Below are 9740 nucleotides of genomic sequence, written 5' to 3' on the forward strand. Positions count from 1 at the left end.
AGAACTGATGGCATCTGAATACAGATTGAAGCATAATTTTTGTTAGTTCCTTTATCTGGAGACTAGGGTTTGTTTTGTGCTTCCTATTTATATTCTTACTACATGGCACAGTGCCTGGCACATAGCTCAGTGGCTTGAGGATAGTAGCTAGAGTTTGGGCAATACAATGGAGCAGTCATTAGTGTCCAAACTAACCTGAACCCCAAAGTAGCTTGAACAAAATTCTTTTTTTTTAAACCAGACATAGAATACTTTAAAAGAGGTGGAAATGTAGAGAAATTAAGGGGTTTAGTGGTAAACATTCACGTTAACTTTGTAGCATAGTACTTGTGTATGTGAATGGAAATAAATTTTATTGGTCTTATGCCCATGTTCCAAAAAAAAAAAAAGACAGCACCTTGGTAATTACTGTTAGATCAGCTTGACATCAATAACAAGAATGAAAAGATCACAAGACTGATAAAACAAATCATTAATAACCAATTTACAACTACCTAAAACTGCAAGATATTAACAGGCCCCCTGCCTAGCCTTCTGGAGTGCAACGTGGAGTTGAATATGAATTAGCAATAGATGATCATTGTGGAAAGAGCCAACTGTCAACGTTCCTTAAACCCTTTCTTGGTGAGAGACTTCAGTTACAATCATGAGTCCATTTTTTCAGCATCCCATTTTTTTTTAATATGAAAAAAACTGGGGGCAGCTAGGTGGCGCAGTGGATAGAGCACTGGCCCTGGATTCAGGAGTACTGAGTTCAAATCCTACCTCAGACATTTAACACTTACTGGGCTGTGTGACCCTGGGCAAGTCACTTAACCCAATTGCCCTGCAAAAAAAAAGCAAAAAACAACAAAAAATATGAAAACAACTAGGGAAGGTCTGAAAGAGGGTAGCAAAAATAAACATGTGGATGGGAAACCCTCTGCTGTGAAGAACTAGAATTGTTTTAATTTGGATAAAGTGAAGTCTTAGGAGTGAGTTAATTATTGTGTATGTATATGAAGGTGAGGGGAAATTGACATAAGCTATTGAGAGAGCTTGAAGATCTTGATTAAAATAGTAGACCTGTACACATCCTAGATTGGAGCGTTGGATATGGAATTAGAGGGTCAAGCTTCAAGTCCAAAGCCTGATACTTCTTACCTTATGACCTTGCCGAGTTACTTAACATCTTTGGGTTTTGTTTTATTTGTTTTGTTTTGTGGGCAATGAGGGTAAGTGACTTGCCCAGGGTGATACAGCTAGTAAGTGTCAGGTGTCTGAGACCGGATTTGAACTCAGGTCCTCCTGAATCCAGGGCCGGGGCTTTCTCCCTGTGCCACCACGGCCGCCCCCACATCTGTGGGTTTCATTTACTTCATCATAAAGTAAGGGAGCTGGACTACATGGTGATCTATGTGGTCCCTTCCAGGTCTAAATCTGTGATCTTGTTGCTTCCTTCTCCAGCCAAGGGAGTCCCTGTCAAGGGCAGTCTTTAGGAAGGAAGCTCATTCCATTTGATCAAGAACTTATTAAACATGAATGTCCTCAAGTGTCCACCAAGTCTCCGACCCATTTCTTCATTTGGATGTTCTCTTATTAGCTATTTAGGCAAAGCTCAGAACTTTCTAGTACATAAGTGCAATTGCCAGTAAAGCTGGCAAATAATTAGGAGGGAATCATATGCTCTTAGTGATAATAATAACAGCAGCAGCAAAACAGCATTGATATAGTACCTACTGTGTGCCAGGTTCCTACTGTGCTAAGGGCTTTACAAAGATTATCTCAGGGGGCAGCTAGGTGGCGCAGTGGATAAAGCACTGGCCCTGGATTCAGGAGAACCTGAGTTCAAATCCAGCCTCAGACACTTGACATTTACTAGCTGTGTGACCCTGGGCAAGTCACTTAACCCTCAGTGCCCTGCCCCCCCCAAAAAAAAGATGATCTCATTTTATCTTCCTACAATCCTGCCAAGGTAGATGCTCTTATCATCCCCATTTTACAGTTGAGGCAACTAAGGCAGACAGAGGTTAAGTGTTTGCCCCAACATCTCACAGCTAATAAGCGGCTTGACTCCAGACCTAGTGCTCTGTTCACTGTGCCACCTGACTGCCTCTAAATATATCTCTATCTCTATCTGAAAGAGTAACAGATAGATAGATAGAGCCCTTTTGATTGGGAAACCTGAATGTGTGCCCACCCTACTCAGTCACCTAAGAGTGAATGAGTTCTTGCTTTGCAGAAAACTTCATAGACACATCGTTTGTTTGTCCCTGAGGAACTGGTTACCTGTAACCTGGCCTAATCTGATTGACTTTTTTTTTTGGGGGGGGGCAATGAGGGTTAAGTGATTTGCCCCAGGGTCACACAGCTAGTAATTGTCAAGTGTCTGAGGCTGGATTTGAACTCAGGTCCTCCTGAATCCAGGGCCAGTGCTTTATCCACTGTGCCACCTAGCTGCCCCCATCTGATTGACTCTTAAAGTTTATCATCTCAGTTCAGTGGACCTGACATATTCCAGGGCCTCTTAAACTTTAAAAAACAAAATAGAAAATGCAGTTCTGAAACATATTTACTTAAAACAAGACAAAATCCATAGCTGGTTGAATTTTTGTGTTTGAGGAGAATGTTGCATTCTACTCTGAAAACACTACAACACTCTCAAAGTTGGAAGAGACCTTAGAAATCATTGATTCTAATCCTCCACCCTAACTCATGCATCCCACCTACCATTGTCTTTGATAAATATTCTTCCAGCCTTTACTTCAGCAACTCTGATAATGGGGAACTCTCTGTCTGAGGAGCCCACCCCCCACCCCAATCTCATTTTTCAAGGAGCTTCATTTGGTAAGATGCCCTTCTTCATATGGAGCAGAAATCTACCTGGCTGTGAATTCTACCCATTGGTCTTAAGTTTACCTTCTGGAGACACAGAGAATTAGACCAAATCCTGACACTCTGTGATTGTGACTCAGTCATTTAACCCTCTCTGAGCTCATTTTCTCATCTGGATTAAAATGAAGATAGATACGGATAGCTACCACATGGTATCGTGAAGACCAAATGAAATAAGTAAAGCTTTTTGTTTAGGAAAAGCACTTTGTAAATATCAGCTAAACATTATTATAATTTCCATTTTCTTCCCAGAATGTTGTAGTTACTCGAGAGCCCTACTTTGTTCTACAAATATCTCTTGTCCCCAGTGCAGTCCAATTCAGCAAGTTTTCCTTAAGTTCCTGGTGTATGCCACACACTGTGCTGAGCTCTGGGGAGCAGAATCAAAAATACAGCTGTCACTGCCCCTAAGGGGCTTGCATTCTCTTGGGGCAAATATTTGCATGATAAGTAAATACAAAATATATGCAAAGTAAATAGAAACAATGAGGGGAGTCAGGGTCATGAGAGCATTGACAACTGAAGAGCCTCAACCTACAGCTTTAAGAGTCAAGCTGAAGACATTGTCATTCTTCATAGAGATACCACGTATAAGCATATGTTGAATACATCCTCATTAGAGCCTAGAAATTAATATATTTCTGCTTTGAAAAACATGTTCTTTTGAAGAATCAGATGTTAAACTTATTTTTTATCCATTTTCATTCATTTTATTAGGCTATTTAATCCATTCATATCTAAGATCATGATTTGTTAGGCTTATGTTTTCCTCTGTTTACTTCTTTTGTATTTAATCTATTTCTCACCATCGTTTGACCCTCCTCTTTTCCTGCCTAATGAAAGATGCGGTTCCACTTGCTTTTGAGAAATTTTTTTGCCAGCTCTCTCTTTCAAAAAATTTCCTTTTCTTTCTTCCCCCTCATTTATCTTTATTCTATTCTGAATGGCGGTCTCCATTTTATAGGCTATGTTCTCATTGAATTTTGGTTTTGTGTTTATTTTTAAGCCCTTGAGACTTATGAATTTTCAAGAATATACTTTGAGATTGTTTTGTAGAAGGTATCCTAGCACCTTTTCATGAAAAGAGAATCATATTTTGTGTATTACAGGTATGGGAGGCGCTATTCACTTTCTGTCAGATATCCTGGTTCCAGAGACATCCCGCTTTCCAGCATTCGAACTTGCCCCTCCACAGAGGGAAAAAAGGGTAGAGAAGGACAGCTAAAACCATCCCTTTGTACCAAAAGCAACACAGCTATTTAGTGCCTGAAGACAGAACCAACTCTGGATCTTGAAGAAGTCAGCATCTACCCTCGCCCTTTTTGTCCCAAGGACCCTGAAAAGCATGAACGAAGGAAACCACCACATTGGTGTTCTGTTGTCACATCCCCATCAGTTGTGTCAAATATGAATTCCTTAAACTCATTTGCCATTCCCCCCTTCAGGCTCTTTCTGGTGTTTGCATGTTTCTTGGTGTTGTCTGTAGGTGTGAGTTTGTTGTTCTCTTTGGAGATAGAGCCCTCGCATGAGTGTTAACAGCAGCAGCACACACATCCCTAGTGAATAAAGCGGTGCTTCCTCCTCATTTACATCAAAGGAGAACAGCAAATGCACTATGATGTCCATCGAGCTTATGATCTTTGAACTCTATTAATATGGTGACTGTATTCCCTTCTTCTTCCCCCCTTCCTCACATTTTCTGTGGGTACTTTTCATTTGAGCAGTATTTTCTCACAGCTCTCATGAGAAAAGGGCATCTCTAAGAAGTTAAAATTAGCACTAGTAGGTAGAGGGTGGGCCATAGTGAAGAGTTCTTTGGAAACCCCTCTGAAAACAGTTGAGAATTTCCCATAAGTGCGCAATTTATGTCTCTGTTTTTAGGAATTATTTGGGCTAAGTTGTAACTATCCCCTCCCCACCCTCACTGACATAACCCAATTTTTACTAGAGAATTCATATACCTTTGATGCCATTTTCCAATGACTTGTTTCCTTTTATTGTGTAGTAGTAACAATAACTGGTTCCCAAGGCCCTCCTGTGTCAAATTGGATTTATGGTGTGTAAGGCAACATCTTAAGAGGAGCCTGAACCAGAACATTTGCATAGTTAGTACCAAGATCTGATTGTCAGTAATTCAGGAACAGGAACATGTACTGAAAATAGGCATTATTAAAGCAGTTTACACTTGAGCCTCAAGAATTAATGAATTTCATAACCTGTTATAATGATGAGAACAGTGAATGGAATTTCAAAGGAAAACATTAATTAAACCATCACGGTGACCCTGTAATTAAAATATTTCAGAAACAATAATCCACTTATAGACTTACAATGAAAATTATTTGATAAAATTTTGAGTACTCTCATTTCATGAGCTATATTTAATATGGGAGTATAACTGTGTTTATGCACATGCAGACCTAATTATAATTTTTCCATAATAGAGATGTAGAATATTTTGACAATATCATTGCCTTTATGTTACCAGTTTAAAAAAAAATAATAGTGCTTCAATTTTCATCTGCTACTAATCTGGCTAACATATCTTAAAAATTCCATTTGGTAATTTCCATTTCTAGTCCATTGCATACCCACCTTAGTTCCTCACAGATAATACAAAGAAATCACGTAACCTTGATGACATTTGCCAAGGCAGAATGTTCTGGGTTTTGAAGAACAATATAATTTTTTGATGATCAACCTCACCATTACCAGGAACAACCTATACAAGTGTTTTCTTCCCTGGTTTTGAGTTTTATTTTTGTAAATGGAAAATAACCTACATTTCAGTTTAAATTTAATTTCCTGCCCTGTACCATTACTGAAGGATTCCTGAGCCCTATTAACAAGAACCACAAGCCACAATTGTAATTGCTGAATAGATAGACCTCAGTTCACAAATCAGTTTATAACATTTGAGGAAATCCTCAAAGATGAAAGATGCCCCATAACTTTCAAATTATCATTGTTTCTTCTTGCCATTGCAGCATTTTTCTAAGTCATTGACTTTTTAAAAATTATATACCAAAGTACAATTTCAGGGGGCAGCTAGGTGGTGCAGTGGTTAGAGCACCGGCCCTGGATTCAAGAGGTACTAAGTTCAAATCCGGCCTCAGAAACTTTACACTTACTAGCTGTGTGACCCTGGGCAAGTCACTTTACCCTCATTGCCCTGCAAAAAAGAAAAAAAAGTGAAATGCAAAGTACAATTTCATCAGGATTCAGACTAATAATTTGCTGTCGTGAATGATATAAGAGGAGTTGTTTTGCAAAACAAAATACATCATGTGGAACCTCATCCAGTGCCCTATAAACTACCAACCCATCATCAGTAGCCACAAATTGCAGGACTTGCTGGTGACCTCCTACTGCCTATATGCCCTTTTCTGTTCCCAGTAGTTGTGATCTGAATAGAAGACTGACCATCTCTAGAAGGACTCAGTGGGCCAGTGAAAAGGGGCAAATAGAATCACTTTAGGTACCCCCAAAAATGAGACTTGCCAAGATGAAGAGATACTCCCCTAAGGATGTTGGTTATGACAGAGAGCTCCAGACTAGCACCAAAGGTTCAGTCTAACTGGATTGCCTTGCATTTCAGCTTGTTCATTTTGATTTCTGTCTGAAAAATAACTATTTGGACTTTGGGGCTAACCTGATGAGGTAGAATAATTATGTTTATCTCAGGTTAACAACAAAAATATTTGCAGAATGAGTGACTTTCCTGAAAGAGCTAATGTGGAAAACAAGTTTTCAACCCAGTGAAAATTAATATAGTTTGAAGGTTTCTTTTGGGAAGGGGGGCAGGATGGCTGCCAATATTCACACTCTTAAATAGTAAGGTGGTTGCATTATTATTTGTCATTCACCCCCCAATTCCCTGTGTCTTCTCACATGGATGTTTGTCAAGAATTTGCAACACATTATTTGGAAAGCAAGTAGATAGTACCATTTGCTTCAAAGGGTGGGTCATTTAAAGAATTATATTTAGTAGTTAGTGATGGGAGTTTGTGTTGACTCCTAAAATTTCAGCATCTCCATTTCATTGGTGAGGATATGGCTTTCCTGGGGTTCACAGCTGTGTAACACTGATGCTCTCAATGCTTTAAGTGCATTATACTGTTTGAAAATTAGGAAAAACTTTGATGTCTACTAAAGTGCTGGGGATTATTTGGTTTCATTAGTAAAAATATTTTTTGCGTGTGGTGATGCCTTGAGGTTTCTTTATTTCTTGCATTTGCTTCATGAAGAATTATATTAATTATTTTTTATAATTTTTCTGAAGGCTCAAATCATTTTTCAATCCAATTCAACAAGTCTAAGTGCCTACTTAGTGCCAGGAACTGTATTAGGGTACCCTAACAGGCTGTGAAGGTGTGGCAATTAGGGAAGGCCATGGAGGTCACTGGGGAGTCTGAGAAGGCTTCATAGAAAACATTACTAGAACTGAGTCTTGAAGGGTGGGTAGGATTTGCTAGGAAGAAGAGAAAACCAAGACATTAAGAGCATTGCCTAAGTATGGCAGAGTAGTGAGAAATAAGATTAGGTAGAATGAGGTCAAATCACAGAAACTCTGGAAAATTAGGTTGAAAAGGTCTGATAATAACTGACATTATTATAGCAGGGACAGCTAGGTGGCACAGTGGATAGAGCACCAGCCCTGGAGTCAGGAGGACCTGAGTTCAAATCCAGCCTCAGATGCTTGACACTTACTAGCTGTGTGACCCTGGGCAACTCACTTAACCCCAATTGCCTCACAAAAAAAAAAAAAAAAAGATTTTTATATAGCACTTTAAAGCTTACAAAGGGCTTTACATACATTCATTTGAGTGGCTCAACAACCCTGTGAGGTTGCTACTACAGGAATTATTTTCTCCATTTGACAGGTAAGGACATGGTCTCAGAATAAGTGATTTGCCCGTGGTCATACAGGTAGCGGCCTGGGGAGGATGGGGGGAAGTGGAGGTGGTTGAACCTAGTACTGTTCATTGCATCAAATGGTAGGAAGTGGAAAACCATTGTCAATTTTTCAGGGGTTATGGGGTGATCGAAGAAAAAGATCTGGAGAAAGTGTCTGGTACAGACTGGAGAAGGAACCTGGAACCAGAGAGAATCAGCTTAGAAAACTACTGCGGTAATCTAGAACGAATCAATGAGGGCCAGAGCCAGTGGGAGTAGAGAGGAAGAGACAAATAAAAGATGGTTTGAAAACATTTTTTCCCCTGCCTAATTTCCTCTTTCCTTTCAAGTTTCCCTGGGTGATTGATCACTCTTAAGCGGTAGAGCCCTGCAGGCAAAACTTTACAATATTAAAATAATGTCTTATTGGCAAGACAGAAGGGATACTGAGCTTTTCTTTGCAGTTGAATGCATCCAACAGCTTTATCAGGGTCATTAGAACTTTGCTTCACCTGACACGGGCATGTCCATGTGCCTTGGCAACTAATTGGAAGGAAAAGATTCTGGCAGGAAAGCAAGGGAGAAAACCTTGGGACTGCAGGTGGAAAAACTAATCAGGCAGCCAAGATGTGAATAAGGCAGGTGTGGTCCAAAGACTACTCCCTTCCTGCATATTGGCTGTACTCCCAAAAGTCTGGTCTGGTTCAAGGCAGGGGAATCTGGGCTATCCCAAACTTTCCTAGATAGGTGAGAGGAAAAAGTAAAGTCAACTAGGAAAAATAGATCTATTGCTCCTTTTTGTTACAAAATATACCTGTGTTAAAATGTATGGCTTTTAATGTAACCCCAGTATTGTTGGGGAATGAAGAATGAATGAATGAACGAACAAAAACACATTTACTAAGTACTTACTATTTGCCAATTACTACTAACCACTGGTATACACATACAAAAAGCAAGTCAGGCCCTGCCTTCATGGAAGTTGTTGTGTTAGGGAAAGCAATTCCCATAGTAGAAGGGTAGCCAAAAGAAGGGTGTTTGAGACTGAGATTCATTCACAGAAACACTGAGTGGAACCACAGGGCAGGTGATCCCCTCCCCTACCGCGGTTCCTGTTCAGAAATAGTAGTGTTGATTCAACTGTTCCAGTGAGTCAACAAGCATTTACCCGCAAGTACCTACCTCGGACTGCAAAAACAAGGATACAGAATAACTCCTGTTCACAAGGAGATAGCATTTGAACGGGGAAGATGGAAACCAGACAGCACAATTTGTTTTCAGTTTTAACATTTTCGATGGAAATTCTTCTAAAATGCATTATTTGCTGCTTTTCCTGTCAACATAAAATGCAACATACCAAAGGAGGCTCTCTTTCCTTAATGACTCAATTTAAATTCAACAAATATGAATCACCTACCTTATAGGACTGGCTTAACACTAGGCCTTGGGGTTACAAAGGCAGGAATAAAAATGGCTACCATTGGGGGCAGCTAGGTGGCACAGTAGATAGAGCACCAGCCCTGGATTCAGTAGTACCTGAGTTCAAATCCAGCCTCAGACACAACACTTACTAGCTGTGTGACCCTGGGCAAGTCACTTAACCCCAATTGCCTCACTAAAAAAAACAAACAAAAAAATGTCTACCATTTCTTAGGCACTTGCTATGTGTCAAGGTGCTGTGCTGAGCTCTGGAGATATACATAGAAAGGCAAAAACAACTCCTGCCCTCAAGAAGCCCACAGTCTAAAGGGGAAGGGGACTCAATTAGATATGTTCACAATATATTAAGGCAGTCTCAGTGGGGAAGGCTGTAGAAGGTGGGGAGTGCTGGGATAGGAGAGGGATCTGGGCTGTGTCTAGACGGAAGTCAGGGAAACTAAGGTGAGGGGGCAGAAAATTCTTGGCACAGGGCTTGAGCAGTGCAAAGGCATGGGGATGGGAAAGAAGTGGCTAGTTGGAGATAACTGGCC

General features: G+C 40.2%; 1 protein-coding gene across 1 annotated transcript in view; it reads left to right on the plus strand.

Moving 5' to 3' along the window:
• The window catches only part of LANCL2 (LanC like 2), a 55397-nt gene extending 51087 nt beyond the window's left edge, over nucleotides 1–4310 (plus strand). Inside the window, 1 exon segment of the mRNA XM_043975427.1 lies at nucleotides 3984–4310. Coding sequence (XP_043831362.1) covers nucleotides 3984–4099 — 116 coding nt within the window. The 3' untranslated portion in view covers nucleotides 4100–4310.
• Nucleotides 4311–9740: the final 5430 nt, after the last annotated feature.

Source organism: Dromiciops gliroides, chromosome 1, assembly GCF_019393635.1.
Source record: "Dromiciops gliroides isolate mDroGli1 chromosome 1, mDroGli1.pri, whole genome shotgun sequence".
NCBI lineage: Eukaryota > Metazoa > Chordata > Mammalia > Microbiotheria > Microbiotheriidae > Dromiciops > Dromiciops gliroides.